Below are 20,985 nucleotides of genomic sequence, written 5' to 3' on the forward strand. Positions count from 1 at the left end.
GCAGGCAAAGAAACATTCAAATTTATCCTTATCTGAACGATTGTCTAATTCAAGCAGAAAACAAGGACACTCTTCTACAGCATCTGGCGTTTGTAAAAAGGCTTCTAACTTGCATAGGGTACACCATAAACAAAAAGAAATCACAACTGGTACCCTCTCAAATAATTACATTCCTGAGTGCAAGCTTGAATACAACTGCCCAGATGACTTACCTCATGCCAGAAAAACAAATCCAATTGATGACTTACTTCAAACAAGTTACCTGCAAGACAAATTCTGCAGGCCTTGGGGTTCATGGCTTCCTGCATTCTACTAATTCCATATGCAAGACTGCATATGAGGAAACTTCAGTGGTACCTAAAAAGCTTATGGAGTCAGCATTGTCACAGCCTGGAAACAGAGATTCCTATCATTCCTTGCATGCAGCAAGAGTTCCTATGGTGGGCAGAGGCCTGTCACCAAAACAAGTGACTGTCATTCATTCCACCCCCTGCCACCCAAACCCTGACTACAGATTCAATCAGATTATGCTTGGGGGGCACATCTGGCAGGGAGATGCATTCAGAGCGATGGAGCCCAAATCAAATGCACCTGCATATCAACCAGAAAGAGATGCTAGCTGTACAGAATGCTCTGACAGCCTTCAAGGACTTTCTTCATCCAGGACAATTACTGATAAAGACGAACAACACCACAGTCATGTGCTACATAAACAAGCAGGGGGTACACATTTCTACCCCCTTTGCAGACTAGCCATGGCTTTGTGGAACACAGCCTTGACTTACCAAATACATTTACAAGCTCAATTCCTGCCAGGAAAGCAAAATACTCTGGCAGACGAACTAAGCAGAAATCTTATGGACCCACACGAATGGAAACTGGATCCACAAATCTTCAACGTGTTGACACGCAAATGGGGGAGCCCAGACAGAGATCTTTTTGCCTCACCCCAAAACTATCAGTTGGACAAATTCTGCACAAGAATCCATCACAAAAAAACTTGGAAAGTGGATGCTCTATCCTTCAGCTGGAAAAACTATCAGTCTATGCCTTTCCCCCTCTGCCTTTGCTCTCCAAGGTATTACTAAAAGTCAGACAGGAAAAAACAAAAATGATTCTGATTGCTCCAGACTGGCCTCGCCAACACTGGTACCCACTCCTACACAATATGTCACACCTTCCTCTGTGGTACCTGCCTCAGACACCTTATCTACTGTCTCAGCAGAACTATCAAATTCTGCACACTCTGCTCCAAACTCTGAATCTTGCAGCATGGCTAATCAACTAATTTCACCAGTTACATCTCTCAGCAAACCTGTGATGGATGTCATTTTGGAGTTTAGAAGGCCTAGTACTAGAAAATCATATGCTGATAAATGGAAAAGATTCTGTGCCTGGAACCAGCCACAAGGAATAAGCACAGCAATGCCCAATATTCATCAGATTCTGCAATATTTAGCTGAGTTGCTTCACAAGGGCCTATCTTTCTCTTCCTTACAAATCCATACTTCTGCCATTAAAGCTCATTACAACACAGAGCCCCCCCTCTTTTCTCATCCCCTGCTAAAGCAGCATCTCAGAGGGGCCAAAAATTTAAGACCTCCCAGGAGAGCACCAACCAGCATGGGACCTCAATTTTATGTTGGAAAAGCTCACTCTACCTCCTTCTGAGCCAGCTGCTACTGCAGACATAAAATTTCTCTCTTGGAAGACAGCTTTTCTTTTAGCAGTCACTTCAGCTAGAAGGATTTCAGAACTACAGTCTCTCATGGCAGTGGAGCCTTTTATTATTTTCTACCTGGACAGGGTGTCGCTCAGGACCAATCCATCCTTTATGCCTAAAGTGGTATCTAGTGTGGCTCTTAATCAGACCATTCATCTGCCAACTTTTTTCCCAAATCCACAGAACAAGGGGGAGCAGATTCTGCATTCATTGGATGTACACAGATAACTAAGATTCTACTTAAACAGGACAAAATCTCTAAGAAAAGCTGAGCAACTACTGGTGGCATTTGCTGCAGGGGCAGAGAGAAAGGCTATTTCAAAGCAGACTATTTCAAAATGGATAAGCCATTGTATTCGTTTCTGCTACATGCATCATGGTAAACCTGTTCCCAAGGGGATCAGATCCCATTCCACCAGGGCTGCATCTACTTCTGCATCCTTTCTCAGAGGGGTTCCTACCAGAGACATTCTAGAAGCTGCTATCTGGAGCTCAGTTCATACATTCACCAAACATTACCATTTATCTCTCTTCTCTAAATCCAGAGCAGGCTTTGCCACTGCTGTCCTGTAGGGCCTTATAACTGCTCCTAATGCTGTATAATTCCATACTCCCAACCATAGCTTTGGGATTCTACCCAAATGTAATGACTGCAACAGTGAAACACGAAGAACATAGTACAGTTGTGTACATGTACCGTAAATGTAGATGTTCGAGTGTATTCACAGTTGCAGTCTTGGTTACCCACCCGCCAGCCCCCTACTTTTCTCTTTTTATACCTCTTCTTTCTTTTACTATGCTCAAAAGCCTTTTTGTTGTATTTGCTTTTATTTGGAGGTATATTTTTTGTGTTCTAAATTATTTATATATATATATATATATATATATATATATATATATATATATATATATATATATTTTGCTCCATATTTGGGGGGCACCTGACATCTGGGGCAAGAAAAACTGATGAAAGTGGCGTCTGCTGCATGTTTTATACCCCTGACGACCTGACGTCATGGAGGAAGGGACAGCAACCAATGCAGGGCCCAAGAATTTGTTAATCAGGCCGACTGAGGACAACCTGCCAGCAGATTACCCTAAATGTAATGACTGCAACAGTGAATACACTCGGAACATCTACATTTATGGTAAGTGTATACAACTGTACTTTCTCTGCATCAATCACAATTTCCCTTAAGAGCACACAGGGAACACACACGGTCTGGGGTCTGGATTTCTCTGTCTTTCTCCAGGTCCCCAGTAAGACTGCACACTGGCACAGCTGTAGAGTTGAGAGCTAAGCTTAGTATCCAAGCCAAATTCTCCAGCACACTGGCTTTGAAACCAGTGATATTCTTTGTGTTTCACTGTTGCAGTCATTACATTTGGGTTATCCGCTTGCAAGGTAGCCCTCAGTCTGCCTGATTAATGAAGTCTTGGGTCCTGCATCAGTTGCTGTCTCTTCTTCCGTGACGTCAGGTCATCAGGGGTATATATAAAACATGCAGCCGACGTTATTACATCAGTCTTTCTTGCCGTACGGTGCCCGAAGCAGAAGCAGTTCACAAGTGCCAGTCAGCCAACTCCTGAAATTTTCGTTTCCGAGTTTCAGAACCAAAGTCTTTAACTAAAAGCTAAGTTACCCCACTGGGGAAACTTTTTCTTGCTCTAAACCGATGTCAGTAAAAGTAAATAATTGCATTTTTTGTGGAAAGCAAATACCTCATAAAGATTTTCATTTGTACTGTATTCCTCGCCTAGGCCTTGACCACGACGTACCTCACTGTCAGTTTTGTGCCTTATTTAAACCACAAATTATTCGTCGTCTGTATATTTGTGCTTCTAAATTTTTTGGTGCTCGGTTCAATTATCCTGATATATCTTCAGTAAGCCATCCGACTACCGACATTCCGAAGAAACGCAAAGATAAAGACAGAGACAGGCCGCCCAGTTCGCCGGTACTCCCTGAGGCACTTTCGCAGCCCCTGATACCCAGTACTTCAGATTCGCAGGCCTCTACTGAGACCTATTCGGAGTCCGGTATGCCACGAGATACTTCAACTGTGGAACCTGTGGATGTCTCTACCTTGGATGGGTCTGGAGCCGCTGTGCAGGCACCGGCTTATTGAGGGTGTATTCAGGCCTACTGACTTGCATATTAAACCGGCGCCATCTTCTTTAAGGCCTAAAACTCAAACCATGCCTAGAAAACTGATGCCCAGACCGCATGGTCAGGCCTCTGTGCCTAAAGAACAAATGATAAGAATGACTGAAGACCTTATTACTTTAATCAGGGGAAGCCAACCTTCCCTCTCTAAGAGACCTAGGACTGAGTTTGCTTATGATACTTCTGACCAGGATTCTTAAATTTCTGTATCCTCTGATGACCAGGATTTACCCTCGTCTACCTATGAGGATTCTGATGCTGAGAACTCTATTCCCTTTGCTTCCCTCCCAGAGGATTTCTCTTTTTGTGAAACCTTGCATACTCTCGGGGAGCTTTTTCATTGGGAAAGTCAGAATTTCTCTGATTCTAAAAAGAGGCTTAGGGATTTCTTACTCCTGCCCCAGCACACGCCTTTAACTATACCTCCTGTACTGGACATTGTTGATGATGCCTTTTCGGAATCTAGCTTGGCCCCTGACTCTTTACCTCCTGCTTCCAGAAAACCTGATAGATATTACAGGGTTCCTGACTCTCACAAGTTCCTTTTCAAAAATCCTACTGCGGATCCTGAAACCATTTCACAGGGACCCAAGGGCATTAAAGCTACTACTCTCAAAAATCCTACCCCCACTGATAGAGACTCCAGGGTGCTGGATAGATGGGGTAGAAAGGTGTACACTTCTGCAACTTTGGCCATTAGGGCCTTGTATTGCCAGTTTCATATGTTAAAGTATCAACTGCATGTTATTGGATTGCTTAAACAGAAAATGATGACTCCTGATTGTGCTGAAAATAAGGATTTACAGGATTTTTATGCATTCTGCTGAACAAGTTGGTAAACATACATTGCAATGTGGTTTTGATTCACCAGAGGCATCTTGCAGGGCTGCGGTAACTGGGTCTGTACTTAGAAGACATGCTTAGCATAAGGAGCAATCCTTGCCAGATTATGTTAAAGCGAAATTACTGGATGCTCCCTTAAATCAGGGCCACCTGTTTGGCAACAAGGCAGAAGAAGTTCTTAAAAAGATGGAGGAAAAAGCTAAATCTATGCAAACTGTTAAAGATGTTTTACAAGTACAACCACCAAGATTTAGTAGGGAGTGACCTTCTAAGAATTGGTCCTTTCCTGCCTCTTCCAGACCTTCTCAGTCCAAACCCAGGTCCAGCAGACCACCCAGGCTTCAGTCCCAGGGGACACACAGGACTAAGCAGTGGGGAGCCTCCACTTCCAAATTTGGGAGTAATAAAACTCCCCCCTATGTTAAACTGTCTCAATGACTTCTTTTTAAAACTTCCAAGCACTTCTCAACTGACTGCCCCATTGGGGGGAAAGATTGCACTTCATGCAAAGAACTGGGGACTCATTACTTAGGACAAATGGGTTTTAAATATAGTGTCTCAAGGATACAGATTTCACTTCCACACGTCACCAACTCCAAGCGGTTGGCTGGATCTACCTCCAGAGCAGTGGGCAGAGGCCCAAAAGCAAGTGCTCTCTCTCTCTTAAGCATAGGGGCTATTCAGTTGGTACCAGAAGAGAAAAAGGGACAAGGTTTCTACTCGAGATTTTTCCTGGTACTCAGAAAAGACAATTCATGGCGTCCTGTCCTGGACCTGCCTACTCTAAACACCTTTTTGTTGATTCCAAAATTCATGATGCTGACTCTTCACCGGTTGCTTCCAATGCTAAGCAAAGATGCATGGTTGGCAACACTAAATTTAAAGGAAGCATACCTGCACATCCCAATCAGGGAGTATTGCAGAAGATACCTACGCTTCAAAGCAGGCTACACACACCATCAGTTCTTTGCATTGCTCTTTGGCTTATCTACTGTGCCCAGGGTATTCACAAAGTGTCTAGCTCCAGTCATTGCATTTTGCAGGCAAAGAAATATTCAAATATACCAATACCTGGACAATTGTCTAATTCAGGCAGAAAACCAGGACATACTTTTGAATCATCTGGCTTTTGTACAGAGGGTGCTAACTTGTCTGGGGTACACCATAAACAAAAAGAAATCACACCTGGTACCCTGTCAACAAATTATATTCTTGGGAGCAAGCTTGAATATAACTTCCCAGATGGCTTTCCTCATGCCAGAGAAACAAATTCACTTGACAACCTACTTCAAGCAAGTGGTCACAAAAACCCTGCTGTCTGCAAGGCAAATACTACAAGCCTTGGGGTTCATGGCCTCCTGCATTCTTCTAATTCCATATGCAAGACTGCATATGAGGAAACTACAATGGTATCTAAAAAGCCTATGGAGTCAACAGTCTCAGGATCTAGAAGCAATTATTCCTATCATTCCTTGTCTACGCCTAGAGTTCCTTTGGTGGGCAGAGTCCTGCCACCAAAACAAGGGACTACCATACACACTACCCCCTGCCGCCCAAACCCTAACAACAGATGCATCAGACTATGCATGGGGGGGGGGGGGTGCACCTGGCAGGGAAGTGCATTCAGGGCAAATGGAACCCAATTCAAATGCACCTTCACCTCAGTCATAAAGAAATGTTAGCTGTACAGAAAGCTCTGACAGCCTTCAAGGACCACATTCTTCCAGGACAATTAATGGTAAAGACGGACAGCACCACTGTAATGTACTACATAAACAAGCAGGGGAGGTACACATTTTTACCCCCTCTGCAGACTAGCCATGGCATTGTGGAACACAGCCTTGAGCTACCAAGTACATCTACAAGCTCAGTTTCCGCCAGGAAAACTAAATACACTGGCAGATGGACTAAGCAAGAACCCTCATGGACCCACACGAGTGGAAACTGGAACCAAGGATTTTCAGCATGTTGATAACCAAATGGGGGATCCCAGATATAGACCTGTTTGCCTCCCACCAGAACTATCAATTGGAAAATTTTTGAGCAAGGACTCCCCACAGACAAGCTTGGAAAGTGGATGCTCTGTCCTTCAGCTGGAAAAACCTATCAGTTTATGCCTTTCCTCCTCTGCCTCTGCTCTCCAAAGTACTACTAAAGATCAAACAAAATAAACCAAGGATGATTTTGATTGCACCAGCCTGGCCACGCCAACACTGGTACCCCCTCCTGTGCAGTATATCACTGTTGGCCCCATAGCACCTGCCTCAGACTCCTACCCTCCTGTCTCAGCAGGAGAACCAGATTCTGCACCCTCAGCTTCAAACATGGAACCTAGCAGCCTGGCTAATTACCTAAGCTCTTCTTTACCATCCCTCAATAAACCAGTGATGGATGTCATTTTAGAGGCAAGGAGGCCTAGTACTAGAGAATCTTATGCTGAAAAATGGAAAAGATTCTGTGCCTGGAACCAGTCTCAAGGGATGAGCACAGCAATGCCCAATTTACCTCAGATTTTACAATACTTAACTGAGATGCTTCACAAGGGCCTGTCTTTTTCCTCAATAAAAATTTACACCTCAGCCATTTCAGTTCATTATAACAAAGAACTCTTCTCTCTTCCACTGCCCAAGCAGTTTCTCAGAGGGGCCAAAAATTTAAGACTACCCAGGAGAGCTCCAACTCCAGCCTGGGACCTTAACTTTGTATTGGAGAAACTCACCCCTCCTCCTTTCGAGCCAGCTGCTACTGCATATTTAAAATTCCTTTCTTGGAAAACAGCTTCCCTTTTAGCCATCACTTCAGCAAGAAGGGTATCTGAATTATAGGCCCTTATGGCAGTGGAGCCTTTCATCATCTTTCATGCGGACAAGGTTCCCTCAGGACCAATCCCTCTTTTGTGCCAAAGGTGGTATCTAGTGTGGCCTTTAATCAGTCCATTCATTTGCCTACCTTCTTTCCTAATCCACAGAACAAAGGGAAACTGATACTGCACTCCTTAGATGTGCACAGACAACTTAGATTCTACTTGGACAGGTCTAAACCTCAAAGGAAATCTGAACAACTGCTGGTGGCATTTGCTGCAGGGACCGAGGGGAAGGCTATTTCAAAGTGAGCTATCTCCAAATGGATAGGCCATTGCATTCACTTCTGCTCTAAGCACCATGGAAAACCTATCCCACAGGGGATCAGATCCCACTCAACCAGGGCTGCATCTACCTCTACAGCCTTTCTCAGAGGCGAACCTACCAGGGACATCCTAGAAGCTGCTACCTGGAGTTCTGTACATACTTTCACCAAGCATTACCATTTGCCAGTTTTCTCTAAATCCAGAGCTGGCTTTGCCACTGCAGTTTTGCAGGGCCTTATGTAGCTGGTCCTAATGCTGTCTAAATTCCTCCTCCCATCCTTAGCTTTGGGAATCTACCCAAATGTAATGACTGCAACAGTGAAACACAAAGAACATAGTACAGTTGTGTACACTTACCATAAATGTAGATGTTCGAGTGTATTCACTATTGCAGTCCTAGTTACCCTCCCTCCAGCCCCTTGACTTCGTTTGGCTATACCTCTTCTCTCCTTTTCAATGCTTAAAAGCTTTTTGGTGTATTTGCTTTTTTGTTTGAGGTATAACCTTGTATATTTATAGATTTAATAGCTTCCCATGGGGGGGACCTGGCATCTGGGGCAATAAAAACTGATGTAATGACATCGGCTGCATGTTTTATACCCTTGACGACCTGACATGACAGCAACTGACACAGGACCCAAGACTTTGTTAATCAGGCCGACTGAGGTCTACCTGCAAGCAGATAACCCAAATGTAATGACTGCAACAGTGAATACACTCGAACATCTACATTTATGGTAAGTGTACACAACTGTACTTTCCGTGTCCGTGGTCCAAACAGCTGAGATGCACAGTCTTTCAGATTTGATTCACACACACACACACACACACACACACACACACACACACACACACACACACACACACACACACACACCTCTTAATCTCAGGCTCTTGGGTTGGAGTCCCATGTTGGGCATGTCTCCTTTTAGGGGAAACCATCCACATTAAGCAAAAAACTCAGAACTCTCTCTCTCAGACCCTGCTAGACAAGTGTCCAGGGAAGTAAATACTGTGGGAAGAAATAGCCATGGAATTGTTATGGCTAGGCTTGTGTAGGCCCTAGGGCCAATAGCCTAGTACTAACCTGTGAACAACAGACATACACACACCTGGGAAAGGCTAGCTATGCCCCCTTCTGCCCAGACTATAAGGTAGTTACACCACTAACAGACACTCCAAAACCAGCTACTGTAAGGCTCTTGCAAGGGTACCCAGTTATACTGAGTGAAATTAATATTAATACAAATGGTAGTTTGACCAGTAGCAAGGCTTTCAGGAATTACCAGAGCTGTCACCAAATATATATAAGTACTCTGAGATTTAAATATTCTCCAAAGCACCAGCCACAATGAAAGTTTATATATATTTAATAATAAATAAGAAAAAACATGAAAATACTAAATCTCTAGTTACAGTAAACACTCACAGGAAATGTTAAAATAACACATGAATAGATTCACACAGACACAGAGAAACAGTACTTTACTAACCTCACTATATTTTCCTGACTGATCTAAAGAATTAATATATTCTGGTTCACTTAATAGAGCAAGACGAGATGAAGTAGTTGAGGGGTCCTTCTCTGTCAGGTTCCAAACACAGACTGCTCTGAGATTTCAGTCTTACCTAGTATTAAAACATCCATTTTAGTGATGGATCACAGAGTGACATTACATACATCTGGTCATTTGATTTATGGTTTCCATGCTATTCCTTTGGCTAGAAGGTGCCAGGATTTAGCACGTGTGTGTTACAATACATATCTTGAGCTTTGCTAAAGTTTATTACAGCATTTGGAAGCTGTAATGCAATTTTAACACTTCTGCTATTCCTACAGAGACTAACAAACCATACGTTTTACAGACATTGTGTCTTTGGCTTCATTCAAAACTGTGAGATAACATCTTTATGGCCTAGGCCCAGTAGTATAAGTTCAGAACATTTTTCAAAGTTAGCTGCAGCTGCACTGTGATTAGCGTCATCTCTTCCATTATCCTTTGTTACAATATATGCATTTCAACAGTTAAAGTAACACATGTATATTTCTTCCTCTGTACAGTAGGACACACTATTGGTGCATTTTCAACACAAGCAGCTTTACAAATACATTTTCAACACAAGCATCTGTAGAAATAATTTGATATACAGATGACATATAATTGTTTACAAAATTCCAGCAAGATGTGCTGGCATATGTTGTACATCTACTGTCCTACTTTTCCTGGCATAGCTGGCAATACCTCACATTGTCACACCCTTATGCTTTGCTGAAGTTCTTACTAGACTCTGCCTGTAATGCCACATTATCTGCATACTGTAAGTGTGTTGATCAGTCTCCTTCAACCTGTTTGTTAACGTAGTCTATCACCATTACGAGGAACAGTGGGCTCAGAGCTGAACCCTGGTGCACACCCACTCCTACTGGAAACCCTACAGCGAGACCAAACACTGTTTGTACTTGACTCGTTGGGTCCTTGGATGTAACCTGCACTAATTCTACCAATGTTTCTGGGACTTCAAGCCACAGCATTGCTGCCCAGATCAGCTTTTTCAGGATCTTGTCATATGTTTTCTCCAAGTCTAGGAATGCCCAGTTGGTCTCTGTCTTCTTCTCAGCTAACTGTTTCACTGCATACATATATTTATAAATAAGCACACACATGTATGTATACATATATCCTACTGTCTTGCCAGTATGCTATTTATAAATCAACCTGTATTATATAGATTCTACAGTATTAACACAGTGACTTCATTCATCCATAAGCTGCTTTTTACTATTATTACTTCATAAGCATCAACTAAATTGCATGGCATTTAACTCCTACCTACTATACTTCACCCTTTCTTTGTATGCATCTACGACCACTTTCATAGCTCATGCAAGTTAGTCAGTAAGTGGGCAACCTTGATTTGTCTCCCTTTCCTAGCAATTGATTTTCCTAATAATCCATTACATAGTGGCACTGCTTTAGTCAAGTTGTAATTTGTACTGCACAAAAGAACAAATCTGTATCCTTCTGTTAAATTATACATTACTTCATGTGCTAAAGAATTAGAAACTTTTGGGATATCACATGATAGTAACTTTCCCATTTTCCATCCTGTCATTTATACACAGTTATCAAAAATTACATATTCCCTCCACTAGCTTCCGTACTAATCAGAGATGCACTAATATGCAACCTTAGACATTTTAACCACTCATGTCCTCTCTTCCAAACCTCACAAACTAGGCTTCACTGCACAGACCGCTCTTTCTCAGTCCTTCATCCCAAACTATGGGAATCTCTCCCTGAATTTCTTAAAGATCATTCCTCTTACTTAATTTTCCATTCACAAATAAAAGCCCATTTCGAGACTCTGGGAAAATGCATCTGCTATCTCTTTGGTCATATAATTTCATTCCCTTCTTTCTACATACCTTGCTCTGGCTCTGCTTTTGATTGTAATTCTTTCAGCATGCCAACTGATGAAACTCTATATTTAATGCAGGTATATATTATGTTTTTTCAGTCACTCTGTATGTAATGTCATTTATCTGTTGCATTCATATTCTCAAAGCAACTATGATATTCACTCTGTATATAATGTATAAATATATATTTTGTCATTCTCTTTATATATAATGTCATGTACCTATTGTGTTTTCCCTGGCCTGAGACTGAACTGGGCCCAATGAGATCAGTGCACTACCTCGGTTAAATTCAAAATAAAAAAAATATATATATATATATATATATATATATATGTGTGTGTGTGTGTGTGTGGTTATACTATATTTTGTTTATATATTTTTTTAATTTTTTTACATTTATACCTGTTGAAAGTATATATTAGTTTGCCTTAACTATATTGTCTTATCATTTTGTATTTGTTAATATACAAAGAGATAGGGCCTTAGTTGTTTCATAGTCAGATAGTTATGCACTCATTCATTCTTTGGTAATTTTTTTTCAATTTTAGTTTTACTACTTCTCTTTTAATCTACACACACTTTAACATTTTCAAAAATATTTGCTTCTGCTCTTATGTCAAAGGCTACACATTTTGTAGCTTAAACATTTAGCGCTATTGCAGCATTATGTTATTCCATTGAATACATTTTCCATTTTTTTCTAGCCTTATCTCTTTTTTGTTCTATTTTTTTCTTCTAATATCATGTCTTCCGCGGTGGTGCAGCGGTAGCGTTGTTGCCTCACAGCAAGAGGTTCTCCCGTTCGATTCTCGGCTGGAGTGCGGGGAGTGCCTTCTGTGTGGAGTCTACATGTCCTTCCCGCGGTTGGGTCGGCGTTCGAAAGACATGGGTAAATGGGCGTGCCTTTGTTGAAGGTTGAACGTCGAGCTGGCACCTCGGCGTTCATGAAAATCTACTGCCAATCATTAGTGGACCGGAGTTCCGCTGTGGCGACCCCTAACCGGGAAAAGTCAAAAGACAACAACATCTACTTCACTACTCATCTTTGTTGATTACCCGCTTCTCTTCGTACTCACTCATAACATTTTCTCCCATTCCTATAATGTTTTGGATAATGAACCATTTCCCCTGTTTATCTGTAATACCATTTGTTATTGCTTCTTCTCTTTTTTTTTTCCATTATTAGCTATCAAACACTTGTCTGCCTGTTCTTGTCTCTTAGTAGTAATTGCTCCCTCCACATAAAATCTTTCACTGTTTTTGTTCACCTTTAAAAAAAAAAGGTGAGCAGGCCACAGACCAATTCAACAAGAAATAAGTAAATAACCCTAGGCAGATTTGTAGGTAGCTGGTGTAAATGTAGTGCACGTATTCAGATAACTTGCAGGTTTCCTTATTCATTTAAAGAATGGGTGGTCAGTTTTGTGTAAGCTAGCATCGTGTTAAACTTATTCAAATTATTCAGGATATTTCGCTGTTCTGAATTTGTCAAAACCACCAGTTTTGATCCAAGTTTACCAGGTAAGGCAGGCATCTGTGTCCAACGGAAGGACAGACTTGTGAAATGTCAGGCTTGGTTGCTATTAGTCAAACATGATTGTTTGCATTAAACTTTTTCTTGGTTGGAATAAGTGTTTTTCCTGTATTTGCATCTTACTAGTTTCATTGATGTACTTGTGCTTTCTTCTTCTGTAGATTTTGAAGATTCTTATTGATTTATTTAACTGATATGCTTTCATGTATATAATAGATAATGCATTAACTGTATAGATGAAAATTTGGGTTTGACTCCTGTAGGTCCACCATGAATAACAAACCTTAAACTCAAAGTTTATGATTTAGGATTCTGTCAGAGGTGAAGAGCATCACCCACAGTTTTCCTGTATTTTTGAGGAAGATATTGACAAGAAATGGGAAAAAATGCTATCTGGCAGCTTAGTTTCCATGACAACAAGCAACTTTCCTACATCTTAAACCTTTGCTGTGATATTTTCAGTATTATTTCTGTCACCAAGGCCATAGAGTGGATTTGAATTTGCACCGAATTCTCTTGGGTGCATTTGCTACTTGGTCAGTGAAATTGTTAAGCTGTAACAAGTATTCATATAGCCACAAGATTTCTTTTCCAAGTTTAACAGAGCAAGAAGTGTGGCTATATTTAGTACTATTCACTACCCACGTGTGCTTTTCATTGCCATCTTCATTTTCATTTCCAGTTGCTGTGGGCTTTTCTTCTATGCCATTAATTTTGTTCTCTACTCACATCTATTGCTCCTTTCTGTATTGCTATATCAGATTTCTCTCTCTGCCTCTGTTCTTTCACCATTGTAATTTTTTCCTTTCGCTACTCCTGGCTTATGAGCAGCCCTTTTTGCTTTTTCCACAGACTTTTCCAGAATTGATTTTAACAGTTTCTATAAAAATGTAATTTTGTTTCTGTTTGATTTTTTCCCTATTGCCATCTCTGGATTGTAACATTCCTGTTCTCCGCTCTGGATGACAATCTGATTGTTTCCAGGCTATGAGCATGGTAAGATTTTATTTCACAGGTATTAATATAAAATGTATAGTAAAGGGAAATGAACATTTGGTGGAATGTCTGTGTGCTGTGGTGGTGGGCACAAAACGCTATTTTAAGTGCTTTCAAAGTAATGTGCTGGGAGCTACATTTATGTAACAAACAAAGCCATACTGAAGTATAACATGTTAAAATCAAATCATTCTTATTTCTAAATTGTGTTACTGACACAGTGTGCATCTGAGAGGACCACTCTGTTAGCTGACTAGTTGTAGATACCCTCTTACCTTGCTCATTTAATACAGTTGACTTTGGTTCAGTTAGTGACTTAGTTGCTCTTGAGGAACTGGTATGCGGAGAGTGGGCAAACATAGTGGAAACATTAGCTTCCTTTGTGGAAGTGGAGCAGGGCTGCCAGTGAAGGGCAGCCGTTTGTGTGAATGAGTGAGTGTCCATGTTGACTTCATCTGCATATCACCTGGCATCCTTAAGTGCATGTTCTGATTGTATATTTTCTTTAGGACTAAGTAGAATAATTTTTGAAGGCATATGCCTGAAGAGGAAAGACAGAGCAGCAGAAAAAAAACCTGAAAGCCATGACAGACCATGTTCTTCACAGCTCTCCACTATGTGGTTAGGCAAGAAAGTACAGAAGTTACACTGTTGTGGTGGAAGATGCTCTTAGGGAAGCCATTTTTTTTGGGGGGGGGTCCTATATCCATATTTAATTCTGTCAACAGCCCTCTGCTCTGTTTATTGGAGTTCTGCCTCATTGCTGTAGATATTTATTGATGTTTACTGGAAGCAAGGACCCAAGGGGCTTACATGCATGGATAAAATCTATTACTAAGGCTCTTATGAACAAGAGCATATGCATAGTCATGTCACCCATGTGTTTTTTTATGGTGTGCGTATTCCCCTTTGTGATATTAGTACGTATAATGACTTGGGAGTGAACCTGCTGTAGAGGTGACATCCCGTCATGCCTGTATTTTTCTACGCACTGTACCTATCATTGCTACTCATTCCCCATTGCACATGTACAGATTAAAATGTTGCTTTTCTGTTGTACACATTTTTATGCTTTAGTGATCACTTAATTCAAGCCTAGAGAACATATGATGTACTATGTGTGAGACAGGTTGTCTCTCACTGGTCATTCATTGTGGAGGACTGCCAGTTTATTCTGAGGCAGTTTGGAGTTAAGTCAATGTCTTATCTGTACTACAACTATTCTATCAGACAGTGTATCAGTCTTATAATTTGAGGAGTTTTCTTCAATTTGAGAACCATATCACTGCATCTGACCTGCCAGTACAGATTCAGGTATGAAATATGAAGGCAGTTCCTTTTATAGTTTCTCCTAGTTATTTATTGTCTCCATTAGCTCCACATCAGTGAGCTTTGCAACATCGAGAGGTCCTGGTTTTAGCCTTCTAAACATCCTCAGAGTCTAAATTAAATTTGCAGACGTTTGTGTGTGTGTGCGGTTTTTTTTTTGTTTGTTTGTTTTTTGAGTAATCAGTCCTGCATGATTTTCCCCCACTTCCTCTGTACTGGTCTTCCTTTTTGGTGAGTAAAAAAAAAGGACAAATGCCTCATACAAGATGTTCTTCGTGTTTCACTGTTGCAGTCATTACAATTGGGTTATCCTGCTGGCAGGCTACCCTCACCGCGCGGCATGAAAGACTGAAGAAAATGGCATCGGCTGCATCTTTTATACCCCCTGGCACACTGACGTCAGGGAAGAGGCGACAGCAACCGACGCCGGACCTAGACTTTGGAATTCAGGCCGACTGAGGGTAGCCTGCCAGTACTATAACCCAATTGTAATACACTCGAACATCTACATTTATGGTAAGTGTACACAACTGTCCTTTTTCCTTAATAATACTAATTCTTAATGGAGTTGTTTACCCTTAGTTTTAATTTTGCCATCTATTTTACAGTATTATAATTCAGATAAAACAGAATACATTGTTCAGATAATTAGACATTGCTGAGTAGTTGTGTGCTGTTCAGTGGTGTTTTTGGGATTTTCTGCATTTGTAATAACAGAATGTCACCTGTGATTAAGGAAATTGTAGTGTAATGCAATCTATCCTCCTACAGTTTCAGGCATACAAACTATAGTTATCTGTTTCTTTTGACTCTGATTATTCTTTTTTTAAATCTTTATGAAATCTACACATTTTAAACTTATTAAATCTTCACATTTTAAACTGCAACAGGGTTTAACATGCATTAATAGAAAAGTAAACTAACTGTTAATACCACTTTCCTTTTATCATCATACAGTGCACATATGATGTTCTTCGTGTTTCACTGTTGCAGTCATTACATTTGGGTAATCTGCTGGCAGGTTGCCCTCAGTCAGCCTGAATAACAAAGTCTTGGGTCCTGCATTGGTTGCTGTCTCCTCTTCCATGACGTCAGGTCGTCAGCGGTATAAAACATGCAGCCGATACCATTTTAATCAATCTCTCTTGCCGCGTGGTGCCTGAAGCAGAAGCAGTTCGCAAGTGCTGGTCGTCCGACTCCTGAAATTTTCATTTTCGAGTCTCAGAACCGAAGTCTTCAAACTAAAACGAAGTACCCCATTGGGGAAACGTTTTCTTGCTCCTTACCGATGTCAGTAAAAGTTAATAATTGCATTACTTGTGGGAAGCAAATGCCTCATAAGGATTTTCATTTGGACTGTATTCCTTGCCTAGGCCCTGACCACAACATACCTTGCTGTCAGTTTTGTGCTAAATTAAACCAACGCACTATTAAGCGTCGGTATATTTTTGCTTCTAAATACTTTGGTTCAAGATTTAACTATCCTGAAATGTCATCGGTTAGCAATCCGACTACTAGAATTCACAAAAAACACAAAGAAAAAGACAGAGACAGGCCGTCGAGGTCCAAAACCGATGACGAAGCTTCTCATAAGCCAGTTGCCGGTTTGCCGGTACTCAGTGAGGTGCTTTCGCAGCCCCTGATGCCCGCTACTTTTGAGTTGCAGGCCTTTACCGAGACCCATTCAGAGTCCAGTATACCACAAGATTCTTCAAGTATTGAACCCACAGATGTCTCTCCCTTGGATTGGTCCGGAGCCGCTGAGGAGGGCACCGGCTTCTGAGGGTGTTTTCAGGCCTAAAGATTTGTATATTAAACCGATGCCATCATCAAAAACAAGGCCAGAACCAACTTCTGTGTCTAAAAAAATGATGCATGAGCCACGTGCTCAGGCCCCTATGCCTACAAAAACAAATGATCAAAATGGCTGAGAATTTAATTATCTTGATCAGGGGTTCCCAACCCCCTCCTGCTAAGAGGCCTAGGCAAGGCACTGATTATGAATCTTCAGATCAGGTTTCCATTTCTTCTGATTCCTCTTCTGATCAGGAATTTTCTATCCCCCCCTTATGAGGACTCTGATGAGAAAAATCCATCCCTTCTGCTTTTCCTCCTGAGGATTTTTCTTTTGGAGTGACTTTGCATACCTTAAGAGAACATTTTCATTGGGAGAGTCAGGACTTTTCAATATCCAAAAAAAGGCTTAGGGATTTTCTTCTTCCTCCTCAGCATAGGCCTTTGGCTATACCTCCTGTTTTAGACATTGTTGATGATGTTTTCACAGAATCCAGCATGGCTCCTGATTCCCTGTCTCCGGCTCCAAGTAAGCCGGACAGATATTACAGGGTTCCTGCCTCCCACAATTTTCTTTTCAAAAATCCTACTACTGACCCTGAAACTGTTTCTCAGGGTCCCAAGGGTGTTAAAGCTTCTACAACTAAAAATCCTACCCCTTCTGATAGAGACTCCAGGGCGCTGGATAGATGGGGTAAAAAGGTTTATACGTCTGCAACCCTGGCAATCAGGGCTTTTAAACTGTCAATTTCATATGCTTAAATATCAACAGCATGTCACGGGCTTACTGAAACAGAAAATGATGTTGATTTCTGATTGTGTGGAAAATAGAGTTACAGGATTTATTGCATTCAGCTGAACAAGTTGGAAAGCATACTTTGCAATGTGGTTTAGATTCCTTGGAGGCCTCTTGCAGGGCCGCCGTAACTGGATCTGTGATAAGGCATGCTTGGCTCAAGGAGTAAAATCTGCCTGATCATGTTAAAGCTAAATTGTTGGATGCTGCTTTACAGCAGGACAGTCTGTTTGGTAATAAGGCAGAAGAAGTTTTAAAAAAGATGGAAGGCAAAGCTAAATCTGTGCAAACTGTAAAAGATTTCTTGCAAGTGCAGCCACACAGGTTCGGTAGGCACTGACCTACTAAGAACTGGTCCTTTCCAGTACCGAACAGAGCCACTCAGGTCAAACCCAGACACTGCAAAGGCTCCAGGTTTCAGTCACAAGGATCTCACAGGACAAAACAATGGGGTGCCTCCACCTCCAAATCAGAAAGCAGCAAAGCACCACCCTACAGTAAACAGTCTCAATGACTTTCCTCTGCCATTTCCAAGTTATCATTTGGCAGCCCCTTTGGGGGGAAAACTAGCACTTCTTGCTCAAAATTGGCATCTAATTACCCAGGACAAGTGGGTCTTAAATATAGTATCCCAGGGGGTACAGATTTCATTTCCACACGTTGCCAATTCCAGACGGATGGCCAGACCTGCCCCCAAATCAGTGGGAAGAGGCCGGCCCAGAAACAAGTCATGTCCCTCATGGATATGGGGGCTATTCAACCAGTACCAGAAAAGGAAAAAGGACAAGGTTTTTATTCAAGACTTTTCCTGGTACCCAGAAAAGACAAATCATGGCGTCCAATTTTGGACTTATCCATTCTAAATACTTTCCTGGACATTCCAAAATTCAAGATGCTGACTCTACAACAGCTACTGCCTATGCTAGGCAAGAATTCCTGGTTGGTAACTCTAGACTTAAAAGAGGCTTACCTGCATATCCCAATCAGGGAATCTTGTAGAAGATACCTCCGCTTCAAAGCAGGCTGTTTGCATTACCAGTTCTCTGCACTGCCCTTTGGCTTATCTACTATGCCCTGGGTCTTCACAAAGTGCCAGGCACCAGTAATTGCATTCTGCAGACAAAGAAACATTCAAATTTATCCTTATCTGGACGATTGTCTAATTCAGGCAGAGGATGAGGACACTCTTTTACAACCTCTGGCGTTTGTAAAAAGGCTTCTAACATGCCTAGGGTACACCATAAACGAAAATAAATCACAACTGGTACCCTGTCAAATAATTACATTCCTGGGTGCAAGCTTGAATACAACTGCCTAGATGGCTTACCTCATGCTAGAGAAACAAATTCATTTGGCAACATACTTCAAACAAGTGGCCTCTAAAATCCAGCTATCTGCAAGACAAATTCTGCAGGCTTTGGGGTTCATGGCGTCCTGCATTCTACTAATTCCATATGCAAGACTGCATATGAGGAAACTTCAATGGTACCTAAAAAGCTTATGGAGTCAAGATTGTCACAGCCTGGAAACAATGAATCTGAAGTAGGAGATTCATTTGTCTGCAACCTGTGGGTTATGGATCCGACATCGGATCCGAACCGGCATGGTTTACCAGCTATGGATCCAAGCTCTCAGCTCCTCCCCTCACCCATAATGCCCTGCTCTACCCTCATGACCCCAGATCTCGTTTGCCGCGCATGGTGACCGGATTGTTTCTCAAGCTCTCAAGCTAAGTGCTAGTTTTCAGTCTTTAAATTGTAAAATTTAAGATTTTTTCTTAGTTATTTGTGTGAAAGTGTAGGTTTCCCCTTTGGTATATTTACTTTTTTTTAGAGTTTAATCTAAAAGTTATATCCCTCCCCTCGCTGTTAGCGTAGTGTGTGTGTGTTGGGCCTGTGAGTGATTTTGTGTTTCTTTAGTTACCTTTTAGTTATAGTAACTACTGTTGTAACTTGGGATGTCTGAGCAACCCAAGTCTATTTTTTCTAAATGCTCCGAGTGTGGCCATAAGCTTTCCCCAGCTGATGGCCACACTCGGTGTGTTAGATGCCTGGGGGTTGAACACCTCACATCTGGATGTTCCATTTGTGCAGGGTTCAACCCCAGGGCATTGAAGGAGCGGAGGTCCAAGCTTGTTTTGGCGGGCCTTTTACCGCTGGACTCGGCTCTGACCTCCGCTCCTTCGGGAGTAACCGTACCCACGGTTATTCCTTCTACGGCTCCCCCTCCTCCTCCTGGGACTCAACCTCCCGTTTCTGGTTCGGAGGAGAGGGATGCTAAGAAAAGGGACCGGAGGGAGAAGCACCATAAGCGGCGGGCCGAGACCTCTGTTTCGGCCCCGCCAGCCAAGCGGGCTTCTCCCCCGGCTCCGTTGTCGGCTCCACTGTCGGCTCGGTCTCCTCCTCCTCGGCTCTGGTCTCCAGTGTGTTTTTCACCGGGACCTGAGGAGGAGGAGACCCGATCTCCGTCGAGGCTATCGAGGAGGCACTCCAGGCCTACCTCGGTAGCCTCGTCGAGATCTACGTATAGCCTTTCGGATGCTGATCTGGACTGGATGATGAGAAGGTTCATCCAGGCCCAGATGCAGATGGGAGTGCTCTTGCCTCCCCCCCCCTCTGGGGGGGAGCTCAACACCCTTTTTCAAACCGATTGCTCCTTCTCCGACCCGCTACCCAGGCTCGGAGCAGCTGGAGCCAAGCAGCCGAGCCGGGGTGGGTCGGCGCCGATAGTACTTTGTACTGGATCCGACCCTGCCCTCGAGTGCCGGATCCGACCTCGGAGCCTGGATCCGAGCTTCGGATCCGGGGCCATCAGTGCTCCTTCGGCCCCGTCTGTCGGAGCGCACTGTCCCTTCGGATCCAAGCGCTTCGGCACCGGCTCCAATCCACTCTTCGGATCCGAGGGGGAGCCGATTGTCGGATCCTTTGGTCGAGGTCGGCTCCCCTTCGGCGTTTGATGTAGTGGAGAGGGCCCTGTTGAGGGTCTCCGGACCCCCGGCACTTGTTTTGGCTCCGTCCCGCGCTCCCTCTGCACTGGGTCAGACTTCCACCATCCGGCCATTGGGACAGCCCGCTTCTGTGCCCCAAGCTGCCTCACTGGAACAGGTTGCGGCTTGCGAGGAATCCTCTGACAGCCCCCCAGAGGATGTTCCTCGCAAGCATACGTGCAAAAGGAGGCACATTGACTCCCCCGAGTCTCTCACGGAAGACACGGACTTGGAGGAAGGGGAAGGCTCCCCACGGTCACCCCCCGAGG

General features: G+C 42.7%; 1 protein-coding gene across 2 annotated transcripts in view; it reads left to right on the forward strand.

Annotated features, from left to right (window-relative positions):
* The window catches only part of LOC122791574 (transcriptional enhancer factor TEF-1-like), a 1,293,239-nt gene that overhangs the window by 869,399 nt on the left and 402,855 nt on the right, over nt 1-20,985 (forward strand). Inside the window, exon 6 of one of the 2 annotated variants that reach the window (XM_044059336.1) lies at nt 13,800-13,811. The exons of the other annotated variant lie outside the window; for it this stretch is intronic. Within the exon in view, the coding sequence (XP_043915271.1) occupies nt 13,800-13,811 (12 nt within the window). The remainder of the gene's footprint in view (nt 1-13,799; nt 13,812-20,985) is intronic. 2 annotated transcript variants of the gene reach the window in all.

Source organism: Protopterus annectens, chromosome 17.part0 (genome assembly GCF_019279795.1).
Source record: "Protopterus annectens isolate FY-2018-M chromosome 17.part0, PAN1.0, whole genome shotgun sequence".
NCBI lineage: Eukaryota > Metazoa > Chordata > Ceratodontiformes > Protopteridae > Protopterus > Protopterus annectens.